Source organism: Gossypium arboreum, chromosome 12 (assembly GCF_025698485.1).
Source record: "Gossypium arboreum isolate Shixiya-1 chromosome 12, ASM2569848v2, whole genome shotgun sequence".
NCBI lineage: Eukaryota > Viridiplantae > Streptophyta > Magnoliopsida > Malvales > Malvaceae > Gossypium > Gossypium arboreum.
Window position 1 is genome coordinate 14,152,324 of NC_069081.1, and position 20,497 is coordinate 14,172,820.

The window sequence follows — 20,497 nt, forward strand, 5'->3', positions numbered from 1 at the left end:
GCGCTTCTAGAACCGGAGGATTTTGTGAAGTTTAATGGAACCTATGGATGGGGCCCATACGAACAGGACTTAGGTATTCGATTGTTTTCAGCCTAAATTAGCAAGAGTGAAATTGCTTCTTTTACTAAAATAGTAAATTAGTCTCGATTAAAAATAATTTATTATTTATATTGTTAAAATTTCGTGTTACTGATAAAACAACTAAATAATTATACATGATATATCACATATATTTTATTTTAATATACATGAACTAATTTTTAACAGTAAATATAAATAAAATTTTAATGAATAACTAATTATTAATTGTTATGATGTTAAATAACAAATCATACGTTAGATTATATCGCGTGCTTAATAATAATAGAAGGTCCAGAAATGAATTTAGGATGTGATAAATGTTTTATAAGATATAATAAAATATCAAAAATTAAAGAAAAATATTTTATATACAATCAATAGAATTTTAAATTCTAAAAATAGAGTTAATATAATAACAAATATCTTACAGGAATATAATAAAATATTAAATATATATATATATATATAAATATGTGATAATTTTAAAACTGAAATAAAATATATTGTTAATATATAAAATATTAACCCAAAATTATATATATAATATAAATTGAACACTTGTCGCCCAGTCAACCTGGCACATTAAATTGATTAGGAAATTTTTAATTTTAGAAGCAAAATTAAGAATTTAGTATTTGTTTTCTTTTAAATATCAAATAATTAAGTTTAAAAAATATAATTACTGTTTATTAACACTTGTAAAGAAAGAAACTGATTTCAAGCACTGGAATCGTGAATTTAGTGATATTTCTTTAATAAAAGAAAGGCAGGAGGTCAAAGAATGAAATAAATGCTATTTAAGTACAAAACGGCAATAAATATATATATAAATATGCACGGATTTGATAAAATTAATTTTTTAAAATACAAAATTAAATTAATTTAGCCCTCAAAATGATATTTAAAGTTTTTTATTCAGTTTAATCCATAAAGTTTGTAAGCTGGTATACGAATTAGTCCAATTATTTGTGTGGTTAAACAAAAAGGTGATGTGTTACATTGAGGATGACAAGAAGTTTTTATATGAAATAAATTCAAAATGGAAAAGATGACCAAAATAAAATAAAATACATAAATTTAGAAAATGTGAAAATTCAGAAAATAATTGAAGGTAATAGAAAGTACTAACTTTGACTTATAAAAACGAATGACACGTGGTTTCCCTTTTGGTTTGACAGTTTGCGACCTGAGTTGAGGGAAGGGGGACGAAAGTGGAAGGAAATGACAGGAAGTGAAGTACGGAATGGAAACGAAAATAGCTTCTTCTCTTTCTTTTTTTCTTTTTTAAAATTTCTTTTGTTTTAATTATTTGTATGTTTACCTTCCAAAAAAAATATTATAAACTTAAATTTCATAGGAAATATTATAAATTTAAATATTTTTAGGGTTAATAATAAATATACATTTTTAAATTGAGTAAACATTTTGAAATTTTTAGTTATGTTGTCTTTTTTTTCATCTTGTGTATTAATTATTAATTATTATTAGGTTTTCAAGATTTACAAAATAAAAAAACTACTTAAAAATATAAAATTAATATATAGCAACAAGTAAAGTCATATCCATAAAGATAAATGGTAATATTATTTCTTAAATAAAAATTTAAATTTAAAACTTAACAAAGAAAGCAATAAACAAATTTTTGGAAAAATCAATGGTAAGAAACTATAATTATAGGCAAAATTTCCATTTGATTCATAGATTCAATTATCAACGTAAGGATGTCTTCAATGCCTTGAATAAATTAATTTTAGTTACTCACTCAACCTCAAACAACTAAATTTTTCTTACTTGTTTAGTAACCAATAGACAACTAGTTTGAAATTACTTCTCTAACCAATAAATAACTGTGGTGACGTATTTTCTACTAAACTGAGTTTTTTCTCTTAGTTAAACTCTATTATTTTTTTTAATTAAACTCTGATTAGTTTAGGATGTTTTGGTCATTTTTTTACATGAATTTCAGCTTATAAATAACTCTTTTAGCGACCCTAGATATTTTAGAATAATAAGAACAAAATTAAGAAAGAGTTTGTGGAAATTTCAGGGAAACTTTGTATTTCGGGTTCAGGTTTGTTTATTTTCTCCATCTTGCATTCTTTGTTGATTTGCTAATTAGTGAAGTTTTCTTTTTTCTGTGGCTTTTATCTTTTCCGGAGGAGTTTTTACGTAAATATTTGTGTGTTTGATTTTCTGTATTTTCTTGTTTGTTGTTTATATGGGTTAATACCCAACAAATTGGTATCAAAGCCAAGTTCAGCTTTTGCAAATCAACTTGTTTGAGATGGAAAAAATGAGATCCAACATCAAAAAGTTCGACAGGACTAAAAATTTCAATTTATAGCAATTTCGAATAACAGGAATTCTACTCCAGAACGACATAAAGGGTCATTATTGGGCAAAAACCCGAAAATCTAAATCAATAAAAATGGGAAGAGCTTGATGAGAAAACTATGTTAACAATTCAATTGTGTCTCATGAACAATGTGTTACAATAGGTGCTTACAAAGAAAATGACAGCAGTCTTATGGAGAAAACTAAAAACCCTATTTATGACAAAGCATTCAATTTTTTCACTTAATTATTTCCCCATACTTTAAAATTTGTTTAAATTCATATATAGCCACCTGCAATTACATGCCATTAATTTATTCTTACATCCCATATTCTTATATTTCAATTGAAAATGTTGTAATAGATGGCAACGAATGAATCAATTTCAAGTTGTTAAAAATGTTTAGAGTTCGAATCCAAAAATTAAACAAACAAACAATTAGAAAGAATGAAAATAAAACAAATTTGAAAAGAAAGAGATTGAAACAAGAAGAGATAAATTTAGCCAATTATTAAACAAAAAAAAATGAATCTTGTTCTCTAAAAAGATGAGGCTAAATTTGAATTATTAAATCTCAAAATTAAAAGATAAATATGGAATAATTCAAGAATAAAAAAGAATAAATAAAGAAAGATGGAAGATGGAAGGATGATAAAAAAATATTGATAGTGGGATGAGGAAGAAAGTTATCCAATGAAACTCCTTGAAGAACAAGCTTCAATAAACTTCACGAATGACTTTAATTGACTTTCCAAGCTAGATAATTTGGCAAATTGAAATGTGAATAACTCCCGCTAAATAAGATTGAATTGAAAATTCTTCTAAAATAAATAATAAAAGATTTCTTGCAAATGAGAAGAACTCAAAGAATCCTTTTATATATTCAAATCAAAGTTGGATACTCTGTGGTGGGTGATTACCCTTTTTATACGAGAAGGAGCTAAAAAAGAGAAACAAATCCTTAAAAGCTAGCCTAAGGAAATGTTGCTGGCTAAGAAAACAAATCCCTAAAAACTAGCTTAAATATGTTGATGGCTAAAAAAGGTAACTCTTTCTTCGTAAGAAACTTAAGGAGAAAATAAAAGACTAAGTGAATTTGGCCAACTATATAAGAGTTGTGCATGGACCGAATTTACAAAAAAAAAATGCAAATAAATTTTGACTTAAAAATAAACTTCTTGATTGGGTCATTGACAAATTAGGCAAAAAAAAAAAAGCAATTAAGCCTTTAAGTAATCAAAATTTAGACTTGTTCATGGGTCGGGCCACCCAAACCAGCCTGAAGACTCGCTCGAAAAGTGGGAGGGTTTGGGCAAAAATATAGGCCAGAAAAAAGAGAGTTGGACAAAAAAAATAAGACCCATTTTCTAAATAGGTCGGGCATCGGGTAAGCTTTTTTGGGCCCGGATCTAGGCAGAATTTGCAAAAAGAAAAAAAAACAATTGCTACTGTTTTGCCACTATTTTTCATTGTTTTGCTATCATTTCGCTATTATATTATTACTATTTTATTGTTATTTGAATATTGTATAACTCTTGTTTTATTATTAATTTTTCTACTATTTTAGGGGTATTTGTCTGCTAAGTTACATTTATCGTGTTATTGAAGTATATGTTTTTTTTTAAATTTTTTTCAATTTGTTGGGAAATATTTATTTTAAATTTTTAGTGTATTTGATCTATTATATATTTTAAATTTTTTATATAAAAATTTAATACTGATTTGATTGGGTCGAGCTCGGGTTTTAGTTTTTTTATCCGATCCAGGCTTGAAAAAAATTTTAAGCCCATTTCTCGGGCCAAGCTCGAGCCTAGAAAATGGACATTAATTTTTTACTTAGCTCGACTCGACCCATGAACAACTCTAATCCAAATGAGCTTCAGATGGAATGTAATATTCAAGGAAGTGTGCATTTGGGATGCCCACTTCAATACTTAAACTTTTCCAAGCTTAACAACATCTTCCAATCGACTCAACTTTTGGGCTTGCATCCATAGGCCAAATTTGCCTCAAAATGGAGTTTTGAATGTTTATGCTCTTAAAATCATTTCTTTGAAGGTCTCTTATAATGAACTCATGGATTAATACATTCAATTAGGCTTTAATTTATTTGAATTCAACGCAAGTAATTGAGCCTTCATGAAAAATAAGTCAATCACATCCATGGGCTTAAATTTGAGTCTTGATGCTCGCATAATGTTTTATCTTAATTTTTATTTTATATATATATATGAAAAATTAATTAATTTGAAAACTTGTAATAGTTTACACATTACTTAAAAATTTATTTACATATGAAAATATAACAGTCTAAATTATAAAGAAAAAAGACCTAAAGGATTAAATTAAAATAAGACAAAAACTTTAGGGGGTCAAATGACAATTATCCCATTCATATTGACATGTGTCACTCCCCAAGGGCTTCATAGTGGGTCAGGGGGCTAAATTGCACAGGGATTTAAATTATGGGGTGAAAATTAAAACAAATAAAAATGAATAGGACTAAATTAAAAAGATGAAAAAAAGTGGAAGGACCAAAGTAGCAATTAGACCCCTTTAAAAAAACCACGCGAATCCTCCTAGGTAATCGGGTTGGGTTTCGGGTTGGCTTCAAAACGATGTCGTTTTGGCGTCTGAAAATCAAGCCCAAAACAACATCGTTTTAGAGTGCTATATAAGTAAAAAAATTAAGAAAAAAATCATTTTCATCCGTTTAAAAAAAAACACTTTCAGACTTTTTTTTCTCTCAGCCCTCCCCTAATCCGACCTTGGCGCCGACGAGTCTCCGCCATGGCCACCTGTCATTGGCAATGGAGACTGCTATGTAATGCCCCAATTTTCGGGAATTCTGTGAATGTTGGCAAAATTTCATGTTTTGATTTTGTCATTTGTGAGTGAAATTATGAAATAGGACCTATATGAAAATGTTTGAAAATACTATAGGCTAATTTGTAGTGGCCAAATAAATAGTAGTGCAAAATAGGAGGATTTGCATGTCAAACCTCTCATTTTACAAGAAGTGGTAGGCCATCATGTTGTTGAAGACAATATGTGCACTTGATATCCATAATTTATGGTACAAATTGATAAAAAATTGATAATGGGTTAGGTAAATGTTCCATGATGGGCATGATAAGCATTATGGGCATTTTTTTATTGACATTATGGCATAGGTTTGGCACAAATAATATAGGTTATTTTGTGTCATAAAATGTGGGGTAATAAAATAACAAAAGGATGAAAAGAACAAAGTTTTGTCCATCTTTGTTCATCATAGCCGAAAGTTAGAGAAGAGAAAGGAGAAGAGAAAGCTCTTGAGTATTCGGTCACTAGGAGGAGGAAAATTGAAGGTAAGTTCTTGGTACCTTGCTTCTATTTTGAGGTTCATGAGTTCTTCTTGATTCTACCTTAACTCTTGAAGCATATTTTGGTTTTTAGTTGTATTGTGAGCATTTAGTCATGAATTAAAATGAAGGAAATTGTTGTTGTTTCATGTTCTTTTGATGAAAAATGGAAGATAGGTGAAGTTGAGCCAAACAAATGAGCATGCATGTGCCTTAGATGCTAAAGGGAAAAATCGGCTAACATGTTGTGCTTTAAAATGATGAAATGGAGATTATACTTAAGTAAAATCATAGATATGTGATGATTGATTGGTGATATACATGTTTAAATAACATGCATGCAAGGTATGTGTGAAAGAGTGATTTGGTAATAATCTGCTTGGGACAGCAGCAGTAACGTGACTTTGGAAAATCACCATAAATTGTGGGAGATGAATTAGAGCTGAATAAATTATGTAATTAAAGCTTATTGAGTATAGTTTCAAATGAAATAAACAAGAACATATTTTGAATTCTGTACAATGAGAAATTTGATTCGTAATAAAGAGTGGTCAGATTAGTCAAACAGTGAAACATGGGAAACTTTGAGAAAAATCTGGTATTGATTTTCCAAACCAAAAATTCTGAAAATTTTATGGATAGAAGATATATGAGTCTACTTTCAGGGAAAATTAACGGCACTTGATTTGGAGTTTTGTAGCTCCAGTTATAAATGATTTAGTGACTGTTGTTTAGGAAGACAGCTTGCAGTGAAATTATGATTATGTGGTAAACACTGACAAAAATTTGTTAATGAGTTGCTTATTGATTTCTTATAAGCTTACTCTGATCTGTAGGTGTGGTTGGCCGAATATTGTAAGAGGTTAATACGTAGTTCGTATTTGAATAGTTAGATTAACGTGTTAGTAATCCAATTATAGGCGGTTCGTGTGTGGATCTCGTCAGCATATCGTCGCAAACAGGTGTGTAACTAGCACCCTCTTATAGACTAGATCGGCACAAGCCGAAAAGCTGAAATGCCGAAAAGCCGGTATTTTGAGATCTTGCGAGTGTGTGAATGCTCATGAGATTAATAGTTTGATGTATATGGTAAATTAAAGTGATAAGACTGCAGAGTGCGCGATTCTGTGCATTTCGATATTTTTGGGCTTAATAGGCCAAAAACGGGATAATGGGCCAACGGGTCCAAGTTGGTAAGAAAACGCAGTAAGTGTTTCTGATCGTACGTAAATGGCTATGTTATGTATGAAAACCTTAAGAATAGTGAAATTACTTGAACACCCCTATGTATGCAAAATTACCGTTATACCCCTAGGGTTATTTTTTTCTAAAAAGCATGATGTTACATTTCAGATCACGTATGCCATGACATATTATTTCTATTGCATGGGGACATGGGTTATATTATGGAGGAAGCGTCCTGGTGGCTATGCCATAAATATCTGATCTGGTGGCTCTGCCACATATATTTGTTCTGGTGGCTCTGCCACGATTATCTATATCTGGTGACTCTGTCACATTATCTGTTCTGGCAGCCATGCTGCAAATTCTGTGGTGTGTAGCGGTTGGGTGGGTCGAGTTGTATCTCCACACGGTGTAAGGTTGGTACGGGGGTGTATACGGTTCGATATGGTTGGGTTTCTGCATAAACATGTAATATCTCAGATCTTATTATGGGCCTATGGGCTTTATTCTCAATTTCGCTCGGGCTCAGCCAACTTATTCTATTTCGTGGTTTGAGATGATATAGGCTATGGTTGGGTTAATTTACACACGAGTTTCCCAAACTCACCCCTTTTATTTTCATCCACGCAGTAATCCCCAACTATAGTGGGCTTGGAGTCGTGAGGGAATTTGAGTGGCCACCCGCTCGAAAGTTTGATTTTCTTCCGTGAACTGGACATCCTTTTATTTACGTTTGAAGTTTTGGGTTTTTAAATGTAATAAGGTCGCTTAATTATTTTTGATGGTTTTAATATGTATTACTAAGATAGGTATTACTTATTTTAACTGTTGAAATTGGATAGCTTTAGGGCGTGTTTTCAAAAACAACAATTGATTTCAAAATAACACGACAACAAGCAAAGCTTCCGCAATGAAAGTATTTTCCAATATTAATCACTTTTCCTAAAAATGACTTAATCAAATCGGTTTCCTAGAAATATCCATGACGTTAAGGTGTGGCAATGGCGTATGCATGTCTAGGATTGGATCCGAAGGAGCTTGGTATTTAGCAATCCGATGGACTCACCACTTCTTTTCCGGTTTCCTACCTGGTGCACAACTTCCATTCACTTTAACCTATAATGAAATTATCTTTTAAAACACTAAGTAAGTTTTTTTCTGGATCAACAATATAAAATGTTTTGAACGTTTCGATATGGCATGTCGGATCCGGTCATAACGCCTGGGCCAGGTTTGGGGGTGTTACATGCTGCTTTTGGTGGCTGGAGGTCGCGAAAAAGGGGGTCTTTTCATCCTTGTTTTCTGGGAAATCCGGATCCGGGGTCGAAATCCCTAGATCTAGTGAAAGTTCGATAGTAACAGAGAGGGACCTTTTGACTTCCAGTCATTTCTGACGCTGCTTCTGTAATACCCCTAACCCTTAACCGTCACCAGAATAGGGTTACAGAGTATTACTGAATTTTACGAGCTATCACACGAGTATTTCACAACATTTAATATAAATTTTAAGAACCCTTTATAACACAATCATATTGTCCCTATATGAGCTCTTAAGGCCCAAAATACGCTTTACAAATAAATTGAGACCGAATCGGAAACTCAGAGAATTTTTCATGAAATTTCAAAATTTTCATATGTGCAGGGGACACATACCCGTGTCTTATATGCCTCTTCCTTCAGTAAGGAAACAGCACATCTCAAATAATCATCAGATGCACAAGCTATTTTTTCAAAAACTCTCATTGTGTTCTGAAGCAAATACTCGACTTTCACTAGATCGTCGTCTGACCTACCTTGAAATTCTTATGCCCTACATTTTCTAAGTTTGTCAATCGGGGTACGTTTACTGGATTCAGTCACAGGAGGAGGTGGAGGTGCAACCGGAGGCACTTCAGAGGGTATAGTAGGGGGAGGGCGTTGCTGAGCCATGTTTCTTCCTTGCATGAAGTCACTAAACCATTGGTTCAAAAACCCAAAGAACATATTTTTAAGCTCTTGTTCTAGAGCCGAAGGAATTGGAACTTTACTACTTATCCCATGTTCAGATGTTTGTGCTCTACTATTAGCTTCATCATGTTCAGCATGTTCCGATCTTTCTGACATCTTTACAATCTATAAAAAAACATAGGTTAGATCGGATCATACACATCACACTATCACAGATTTATATGGCATGTATTTCTAGACACTTTACACACTACGTTCATTCCAAGAATCGTCTAAACTGAAGCTCTGATACCACTAAATTAACACCCCTAACCCTTAACCGTCACCGAAATAGGGTTACGAAATATTACCGGACTTTATGAACTATCATACGAGTATTTCACAACATTTAATAAACATTTTAAGAGCCCTTCATAACACAATCATATTGTCCCTATCTGAGCTCTTGAGGCCCAAAATACGCTTTAGAAATAAATCGAGACCAAATCGAAAACTCAGAGAATTTTTCATGAAATTTCAAAATTTTCATATGTACAGGGGACACACGCCCGTATAGGTAGGCCGTATGGCTCACACGGCTAAGAAACACGCCCGTGTCTTAAGCCGTGTCGGCATTTGATGTGAAGCACATAGTTGTGTCTCAGCTCGTGTCTTTACCCGTGTAACTCTCTGACTTGGATCACACGGACAAACCATACGCTCGTGTGCTAGGCCGTGTGCAAGGTACAGCGGTAACACGGCCAAGCCACACACTTTTGTGCTAGGCCGTGTGCAAAAACCTGGACATACTGTTTTTAAATTTCAATATGCAGGGGACACACGGCCAGTTCACATGCCCATGTGCCAGGCCGTGTGTCACACATGGCTGAGACACACGCTTGTGTCTCTGCCCGTATGGACAAAAATAAGCTGTTTTATTGCCTCTTTTCTCACCTATTCATGACCTCAACCTACACACTTCAAACTTCACACATATAGGCCATATCATGATCTCTAAAACAACAAATTTCTAACTTTAATATGGTCATATTATCACATATGTAATTATGAGTTATTTAACATCTAAAATTAACTCAACACTCACACCCACATAATTAAACCATATATACATAAGTTGAAATGGGAAGTATAACAAAATATAATTCGTAACTTTTACACAAACCAACTCAACCCTATACATGCCATATAAACCAAAATGTACATTGCAAAAACTACCGGAAAGAGCTGGATAGCGTGACTTGATGTGTTGATCCAATCTCCAACCATACATTAATCTACAAAAACATTAAACACACAAGTAAGCTTAATGAAGCTTAGCAAGTTCATTGGCTTTAAAAGTAAGTTCATTGGCTTTAAAAGTAAGTCTTGTCGAACATACTATAGTAAATCATTAAATAAGCATATTACTATCATTTCCTGCCATTCACAATTTCAAATGATGAATCCACTTAATTGAGCTCAATATCAATAACTTCATAAATTCTATCACAATGATTCTTTATGACACTTATCAATCCTTGTCAAATTAGAGAATGTCTTACGAATTTGAGTACAAAGTTTTCTTGATGCCATAGTCTAACTATGGTCTTATACAAGTATTACCATGGCCCTGTCATGGTCTTACACTAGTAGTGGCATAACCCAGTTATGGTATTTTCATGAAAATGCCATAGCCTAGATATGGTCTTATATTTAATCATTGTCATGGTCCAACCATGGTCTTTTTCGTCAATTCATCTTGCCACAGAATAATTGTACTCAATCCTGCGTTTCACTTAATTTGAACTTTCAATTTAATTTTTCATATTCTTACAGTAACCGTAATTCCATAATAAATATATGAAATAACACATTATATCATTCTTAAATTAATAAATAATCATAAAAGTTCAACCATATGAACTTACCTGGGCTAATTTGTAGAATTTGTAGTAGTTTAGGGACTATTTTGCTAATTTCTCTTTTCCACGATTATCTACAGGTTCTTGATCTAAAATACGAAATTACTCTTTCATTAGCACATACTTAAATTTTAATTCACCTCACAATTTATACTCCTCAATTTTTAAAATTACACAATTACCCTAACTTTTACAGTTATTGCACTTTAGTCCTCCTCCAATTAGCCCATCATATAAGCTAATTTTTCTCAAATAACACTTTATCTAAATATTCTAAGTTATTACACAGCCTTTGATAAACAAAATTTAATACTAAACCCCAAGATTTAATCTTTTTCACAATTTGGTCCTAAAAATCAAATTTCCCTTAAAATCACTCAATAAAATCATCATAAAACATAATTAAAGCTCTAAATCCATGTTAATACATGCCAAGTATCCTGCACTCATCCATGGTAACTTTCAAAATTTCTAACCAAATCCAAAACTAATGAAATAGATAGTTGGATCTAATTGTAAAAGTCTTAAAAACACAAAATTTTCATGAAAGGAACAAGAATTGACTCACATGAAGTGAAAATATGAAAACTTAGCTTTGAAGACCTCCTATGGCTGATTTTGGCTGAGAATTGTGAAGAAATGTCTAGATTTCTTCTAATCTTCATTTTTAACCAATTAAATTTTATTTTTATTTTCCAATTTACCCCTCAATTACCTAACCCATTGATTTTTTTCTTCTCCTGCCATTTCAGCCATTCATTTTATGGAATTTTGTCCCTTTAGTCCTTCCTTATTCATCACTTAATCTATTTAACCCTTATTACTCTAATTAACAAGTTTTGCACCTTTTACAATTTAGTCTTTTTTACTCAAATAACTACCAAAACGTTAAAATTTTCAAACGAAACTTTAATACTAACTTAATGACACTCTGTAAGTATTTATAAAAATATCTACGACTCGGTTTATAAAATCGAGGTCTCGGTACCTCGTTTTCTAAACCATATATCTAAATAAAGTCTTATAACACACAAGTTACTATTTCAAAAATTCTCCTAAATTCATTTTTGAATCGTAAATATTAAATAATAAAATTTACGAGCTCACTCGTTGGATTTGGTGGTATCTAACCATTGTTTCCGACACTATTGAAAATTGGGCTGTTACAGCTTCAGGCGAACCCCCAAGGGTGCAGCAGCCTTTTAAGTTAGAGGGGACTCCGGCGACGACATCGAGGTAAGAACCCTTTCTATTTCTCGTTTTGTGTTTTTACATAAAAAAACATATTAAAAAAAGGATAAATGAAAAAGAATCACCTTCAAAATTTTGTATTCTGTTTTTCTATTGCTTCGTGTATATCTTACATAGTTTTTTTTGTTTTGGCTTTTATAGCCGAATGCATTACATTGTTTTTTATTGTTCTTACTACTGTTCTTTGCGTGTTGTTGTTTCTGTCATTGTTCTTTCTTTTTTGCAGGTGTCCCTGGCTGAAGGCTACAACGAGTAGACTGAGTGTCAGACCTTGGGCGACGAAACCGTTGGCGAAGTGGATTCGACGACGCGCAGAAACCCTAAGGTTTTTGTCATGCTGAAAACATTTAGGTTTTTGGGCCACTGGGTCATTCTTTGTTCTTGGGCTTGTAATATTTTTATTTTTGGGCTTCTCAAGCCTTGTAAATGGACTGTTATTTATTATTATTTTATTATTGGGCTTGGGCAAAATTGAGCTGTTACATATATAAAAATAATATAAAAAATATAAAAATTGTCATGTTAATAATATTTCCCCTTTTACCTTAAAATCTTTATTATAAAAGAAAGTGTGAAAATCTTTGCAATTAAAAATTTTATTTAGTTGTTAGTTCAGTTGGTAAAAATGGAGACCTTAAGTTTTAAGACTCATCATTCGTAATTTATGCGTGGGTTGCAAGTCCCACCATATGCGACTGTATGTGTGGGTTTAGTCCAGTTAATTCAGTTTGTTGACTTTAGTCTGGATTGCACTAGTTCTTAGTTTGATCGTGCTGTAATGATTTGATTTTACTTTGTGATTCCTTTAACAGTTTATATCGTAATAATTTGATTTAGACATGTATTTATATTTTATATTTTGACTGTACTTGTCACACTTATTTTTTTAATTTCATAAAACCTCATTTAGTTATTTATTTTAGCTTATAAAATTGTAAAAAAAATACTATAACATTTCTACCCTTCAAATTATATTTTATATTTATAGGTTTTAATTTCAATTGAGATAATGTTTTGGTTTAATCGAATGAGTTTCTTTGTAACTTTTAATTTATTTTTGTTTGTTTTGATTCTCCTTTATTGATTTTTTTTTCAATTTCATTTTTTATTACTAAAATGTCACATGCAATTAGAATGTTGAAGAGATTTAAAATTCATGTTTCTAAATATAATTCGTTGGCTTGTCACATGTAAAATACAATTACTATAATTACTAATTAGTATGGATTTATAACGCGTAATAATTACATATTCAATTTGACCTATGGATGAATATGTAAATATACGTTTCATGCTTGTTTGAGTAATAGAAATGAGATTCCCCAATATCATGATAAGAATAACAATAATTTTCAGAACAAGATGTCATTCGTTTGATGAGAAATAAAAAGAAATATCGAAAATTCGAGTGGTTGAAGTCGAAGAAACTACTTTCAAGTAATGAAAGAAAAAGCAATGACGGAGTGGGAGAGTTAGAGTTTAATTATTAATTATTTTTAAGTTAAATTAAAGAGTAAATATTTTAGTATTAAAATATATTTTAAGTTTTGTACTCTTTATATATTTGAAATTTAGTATTTTTATTTTTATTTTTATAAATTTAGTCTATTTATTTTTCAAATTTAAAATTCAGATCCAATTGTTAATACCATTAAATTCGCTAGTGTAATATTTTGAAATTAAAAAAATACCCACTTAATAGTCATATAACAAAAAGTTGACATTGCAATGGATTTGAATTTAACAAATGATTTTAATTGTATTAATAACTCTTAAATGTTACATCAACATTTTAATCAAAACAAAATATTTGAGCTAATCAATGATATTGTCGAAAATTGAGGTACCACATTGTATTAAAAAGTTGAAGTATAAAGACTGAAACTTAAATTTGAATGTAACATAGTGATTGAAATTGAAATTTGACCATTATTATATAATCTAAAATATAAGTGTAGCATAAAAACTAAAATTGAAATTTTGTGGTCTTCCTATAAAATGCAAAAATAAATAAAAAAAATGAAAGGTTATTCCACGTATTAGAATGCTTTGATATGTAGTTATATAGATTCAAGTGGTATGAGATGGCAAAATGAGGTTGATATTCTTTGGTAGATAGAATAATTGATGGAAAATGAAAACAATGTGTAATCCTTCAAAACCACATTTTCTACATTATTCTATCAAAATAAGATATGCATACATGATGCATATTTATATATATATATATATATATATATATATATATATATATTTATATATATGAAAGAATTTAATTTAATCATTTCTTATTAAGTTGCACAAGTTTTGGTTTCACAAACATCGATATTAAAGTTACATAGGTTTTTGGCTTGTAACGTTCTACAGCTTAGATTGGTACGAATTCAAAAAACAAGTTAGCTCAAAATGGTTCAAGCACTATGAATAGTATAGTACATGGCATTGCTCCCATTTCCCCCCATATATAATCATTAAGCTAACCACCTTATTTATCCTCTCTCGCCTTCATTTTCTCTTCGACAATGTGGAAGATACAATTCGATATTACCTAGCATGAACAGCTTAACGGGTACTTGTGCACTATGATAGTAAAAAGCTAATTTTATGCTCATTGATTGGTTTATCATTTTGAGCATATTTTTCAATTTTTTTTTTGTTCTTTTCACTCACAATGCTTTTAGCCTTAACCATACTTTTTTACTTGCTTGCTTTACTTTTAACTCTCATAATGTTTTTATTCAAGTTCATTTTTTTTTAAAAGACTTCCGATATATTTCTATCTAACCCTCAATGTTTGTGGCCTAACATCCATTCTATAATGCAATTCAATATCAAGGAATGTGAAGGGTTGAGTTTTTTTTTTTTACTCAATTTAGGCTCAAGTTATAAAAAATATAGGTTTGTCAAGAAAGGATAATTTAAGGCTCAAATTACAGGAACTAGGGATAACGTAGCATATAGGTTGGTCATTTGGGCTTTAGGCTACACAAACAATGTCTTAGGTCATCCCTCAACAATTTAATGAATATAAAACCAAAACATGTTTTTACTTATTTCCATGAATAATGTTGAATTTTAATGCATGCATGTACACATCTATCTACACAATTATTAATCATTTGGATAAAATTGAAAAAAGATAACGAATTTTTAATTACCTCTCTTTCATTTTGCAATGTAACTAGTTGAAATAAATAATTTATTCACAAAAAATAGAATTCATCAGGCATTATTCAAGGTTTGTACACTCAAAGAATCAATTGCACAATAGCATACCACAATCTAGCAATTGTTAATCCAAATCATGTTCAAACATCATGCAATAATTGAAATAAAAAGATACAACAACACACAACCATAAAATGAAAATTGACTAAGCATGCAATTTTTCTATTAATGTTCCCCATATTTAAATCACATATTGTTCCCAATGTTTGTCCCAAACAAAGATTAGATGGTTTAATGAACCTCCTTGAATGGCGTGAACGATCATCAATACAAGCTAGGGTTGTCCACCTCAACGCTGAAGCTCAAATTTGTAGTGCGATTCTTGAATGTGTGACTTGCATAGAAAAACAAAAACACACAAAGAAAAATATATGAAAATAACAAAATAAAAACAAAACAAAACAAAACAAGTCCAAGTTCCATCCAAAATAATTAAGTATTTAGTTAGTTACATTTCGTATAAAAAAATAAAGAAAATGCAAAGAAATGTAACTAGTAGTCTTCATCGAAGTCCAATTCTGACTCTATGACCTGCTTCTCCTTTTCTCTGCTTGCAACCCTCTTGTACGTTTGCTGAGGTGGTCGATTACGTGACTCGTCCTTACCTTGGTTGCGAAAGCCTACCTCCTTGGTGGAGGGACGCTCGGGAGAGAACGCTACCTCCATGTCATCCACATAAGGTTTGGGGTCATCGTCCTCCATTGTGTCCTCATCCTCTTCTTCCTATTCATCGTTCCTCCTTTTTTTTTTCTTCTTCTTGGAAGGATGCAACTCTTGACTTCACTGGCCAATACGGATCACCCAAACCGTGCCTAGCCACATAGTGATCAATAAATGGCTTCATGGCTTCCATCATTAGTGTGTTGTACTGTAGCGTCTCTAGCAACTTGTCGAGCAGCATCTACGAACCTCCAAGAGCTTTATTTGAAACTAATCTTCTACAACTCTTTGAATTGATAGAGCAAGGAGTCGTCGATGCTGCTGTGAGTGGGGTGATGAAATTGCTCAGTCAGTTCTATAACCACCCCCACCTTTACGGCATAAATTCAGAATTAGGTGAGAGAAATAGATATTAACCTTGCCTCCCGCCACACATTTCTTCATCTCCTTGCTAATCCATCTTCCCATACACATGCGCTTACATTGCAAGATAGAATACAATAACACTACTCGAAAGACGTTAATCATGTTAGTGTTAAGAGCATGGATAACACGGGTACAAATGAATTGTATCCACATTTTTGCTAGGGGAACATAATAGCTTAATTGAAATATAGGAAAATTTTTTTATGGTTCACTTTTCCACTATCCCGTATTCTAAGTTAAGTAACTTAAAATGGCATCCATGTCGACATTGCTATAAAATTGTAAATCCATTGTAGTGTACATTTTCAATCAATGTAGAGATTTGTCGAGGTTGATCGAAAATGTTGAGTAAATTAACAAGAAAATGAAGAAAGGAGTTCAAACATGTATGTAAAGAATCCCACATTTCTAAGGAAGCAAAGGGTAAAGGAGTTGCAAGTTTATATAAGGAGGCTTACAAATGCCCTAAGTCAAGTATTGAGCATTATATTTGACTTTTTCAAATTCTCCTCTTTCTTTTGTTTAAGGCTATTTTCTCATTTTAGAGTGTTTAGGAGGTGTAAATAAATATTTCCTTTGGAAGTTCAGGTGTACTTGGGTTCATCCTAACAAGTACATGCTCTATTTTTTATATCCATATATTTTTTTTGGTTATATACTATTAAAGGGTTAGTAGGGACATACCTACGCAACACATGCACACACTATGTCCAAAGGGAGCTGCTCAAATAAAAGCCTACCACTTACTCACTTAAAGTTCGAACCCGAGTAGATTATATAAATAAATAACCTTTAACTACCCTGCCAATCACAATCATAGAAGTTTTATAGAAACTCTTTGAAATTTCATACAATATTTTATTGGGCAACTAACTTTACAAAGGAAAAAAGATTGTATTTTATTTTTAAGAATCTTAATCTACCTTTAACCTCAACTCTTATTCTATTATATACCCTAGAAGAAAAATTAATTCTATTTACTTGGAAGAAAATATTATAAATTTAAGTTGGATGAAAGACAATCCAAATATGAATGAATATACTAGGAGTTGTTTATGATAGTAAAATTAATTAATTTTATTTAAAAGAATTCATATATTGCCATTTATTTATGTTTGGTTTTGATAGTTAATTTAAAACTTAAATTTAAATTTATTTTTAATTTAGTATTTAGATTAAATAATATGATGTAAAAACTCAGATATTAAATTTAACATTAAAACAAATTCAGATAAATAAAAAATACAAATATTAAATTAAAAATGTTCAAATATCAAATTAAAATAACAAAAAAATCCCTTAAATAGCTAATAGAAGATAAAAACTAAACTTAAATACCAAAAATAATATTAACCTTAAAAGACGGTTGGATATGTTTGGTTTGCACATTGTTGGAGGTCTTCACCTCACATGCTTTCACCTAACGCGCATTAATAGTTTTGATATGTAGCCTTTGCGTGTGATCTGCCTAACAACCGCCTCCTTCACATTACGAAAATAAAACACTAGTCCTCCATATACCATTAATGTCTCTTAAAACTATAACAAATTCTTTTGTATTATTAATTAATTGAGTTGTATTTTAATTTTTTATTAAAATAATAAATTACTCCATGTACCCTAGATAAATTAGTAAAACAGTCATTTGGTTAAAATTTGGTATTTATATATAATGTATAATAATAAATTTAACCATTAATCTTTATACATTTATTCAGTTTGATCCTTATTAAAAGTAAATTGGAATATTTGAAATTAATAATGCTAAAGGGTCAAAGAGGCCTTAGTAACAAATTGAAAAAATTCATTTAAACCTTTTAAAATTTTAAAATTATTAAAAATATAAAATATAAAATATATAATTATAATTTTAAAAAAAAAAGCAATATGGACTCAATAAAAGAGTACGAGTATTTTTTTTAAATCTTATAATCATTAGATTTTAATTGGTTGGTAATTGGTATTGTTATTTTTTAATAAAATTTTATAACTTCTTTTAATAAAGTTTGTTTGTAATTTTATGATTCTTTAATAATTTTTAAAATTTTAATAGTGCTTAGTTGATTTTTTTAATTTGTTACTAAGGTCTTTTGACTCTTTAACCTCTATTAGTTTAAAATATTTTAATTTACTTCCAATAATTGATTTTTAATTTGTTACTAAGCCTTTTTGACCCTTTAGCCTTATTAGTTTAAAATATTTTTAATTTACTTCCAATAAAAGTGTAGGGGTGGGTCAAATTGAATAAATGTGTAAAAGTTGAGAACTAAATTTGTTATTATACTTTATATATAAAACAATAAAACAAACATTTAATGGTGCAATTTTAACAGAAGGGTTGTTTTGCTCACTCATCTAATGTATAAGTACCAATTTATCCATTTTTCAATAAATGGGCTAAAATGCAATCTAGGGTATAGTACAAGGGGCTTTGTGGTACTTTTACCAAAATCTTCACTTTGTAGCCATGTACTAAAAAAAAAGACATTATAATAAACTTGAATTGAGCAAAAGAATTTAATAGTGATAATAATCGACTTATACTTTTAAATCTAAAAAGTGAATAGACTAAATTCAGAGGCAAAATCAAAATTTTTTTTCGAGGCGGAATTAAATTGTATTTTTTATGATAGTAAATATAATTTTACTATTTTAATAGTCTATATCTTTATTGTTTTAAAGGATTAAATCAAATTTCTATTATATTTAGGAAGTTAAAAATATAATTTTACCATTATTAATTTAAAATTTTATAAATTATGAAAAGAGGTAAATAAAAATTGAGGAACCTGGCAGAAAAAAAATATATATATATTAAAGCCACTTCATTTTCTACTCTTTTTAAATGGACTTACCTGTGTCATTCATTTAGTCTCTCTAAATAAATTTTTAGCCCCTGAGAGCAAGAGAATCTTGCTTCAAAGCCCAGTGTAATCATAAAATAAAAATTACTAATTTAAGCATTGGTACTCCTCCTGGACCAACTTGCGTGCCCTCTATCTCTATCCGCCTTGCAAAATAGCATATGAAACAACTGGTGTTAATAATAATAATAAACAAGGCCAACTATTTAATGATTAAAACCCAGCTGGCTTAAACCCCTATGAGTTGTAACTATGATATTATATTAAGAAACCAGACACATTTTCCATTGAGAAACTGGTGGCATCAATAATCGATTTATTGATGTTGGTAACATGACGACAGGGACATCATCCCCCAAAGCTTCCAATTCACGTGGGAGTTTCTTTTTCTAATATGCTAACTATATATACAGTGTGAGGACATAGGTTAATTTCCTGGACAACTTCTAAAGAATGTTTTTTTTAATGCAAGTTGCAGATGAGATGTTCCTCTTCTCCACTATATAAACATACTCTTGTTTTTTTTTTTCTCAAACTAGATCCATATCTCACATCGCATCTTTGTCGCTCTTCTGGAAATCCTAGTCAGATCTATAGGATGGCCCTTTCCACAAACATGGCTGCTTCACTTGTTCTTTTCTCTCTTTTGCTGCTTCATTTCACTCAAGCTGAAGAATTGGTAAAGTACTTCAAGTTACCTAGGCCTAGCTATACGTATATCTATATTCTTGATAACTAATAACTACATATGAACTGTGCAGATGAGCATTGATGGAGCTCCAAGCCCTTCACCTCAGGCACAACCTATTGGTATATAAACCATGACATAATAAACTTTACTAACTGAATCTCATATTGGCATGGTTAAATATTTGTGGGTGTTTGTGAATTCAGATTGTGGAGTAGCATGTGAAGGAAGATGCAGACTATCAAAGAGGCCAAATCTGTGCAAAAGGTCGTGTGGGAGTTGCTGTCATAGATGCAAGTGTGTTCCACCAGGGACGTCAGGCAACTATGAAGCCTGCCCTTGCTATGCCAACTTAACCACGCGCAAAAATGTTCGCAAGTGTCCATGATTCCATAAATGTTCCACTTGTTTGATGTTATTTACTTAGTTCAAGAATAAGTCTTTCTTTCTACTGGGAATTGATTTATTATTTCTTTTTCAGTCGGTCTTTTTACTTATGGATGATAATCTGATATAAGTATAATAAAAGGCTCTTTTTGCTTTGTTTATTTATGTACTTCGTAATCTTTCTTTGGTAAGTTGAATTT

General features: G+C 30.9%; 1 protein-coding gene across 3 annotated transcripts; it reads left to right on the forward strand.

Moving 5' to 3' along the window:
• The first annotated feature begins 19,503 nt into the window (after positions 1 to 19,503).
• Positions 19,504 to 20,466, forward strand: LOC108478714 (gibberellin-regulated protein 1-like). 3 transcript variants are annotated; one of them, XM_053023401.1, is made up of 4 exons: positions 19,504 to 19,636; positions 19,762 to 19,901; positions 19,984 to 20,032; positions 20,117 to 20,466. In XM_053023401.1, exons 2-4 carry the CDS (start codon positions 19,821 to 19,823, stop codon positions 20,296 to 20,298), a joined length of 312 nt encoding a protein of 103 aa, XP_052879361.1. In that variant the 5' UTR covers positions 19,504 to 19,636; positions 19,762 to 19,820; the 3' UTR covers positions 20,299 to 20,466. The 3 variants fall into 3 exon arrangements, with proteins under 3 accessions (XP_052879361.1, XP_052879362.1, XP_017636678.1); XM_053023402.1 differs by having other exon boundaries at positions 19,523 to 19,648; XM_017781189.2 differs by having other exon boundaries at positions 19,526 to 19,901.
• Positions 20,467 to 20,497: the final 31 nt, after the last annotated feature.

Excerpts from the sequence above, each read along its gene's own strand:
- LOC108478714 (XM_017781189.2), top strand. The coding sequence starts at position 19,701 with ATGAGATGTTCCTCTTCTCCACTATATAAACATACTCTTGTTTTTTTT. Across the intron at positions 19,902-19,983 it reads TCACTCAAGCTGAAGAATTG|ATGAGCATTGATGGAGCTCC; the intron begins GTAAAGTACTTC and ends TGAACTGTGCAG. Across the intron at positions 20,033-20,116 it reads ACCTCAGGCACAACCTATTG|ATTGTGGAGTAGCATGTGAA; the intron begins GTATATAAACCA and ends TTGTGAATTCAG.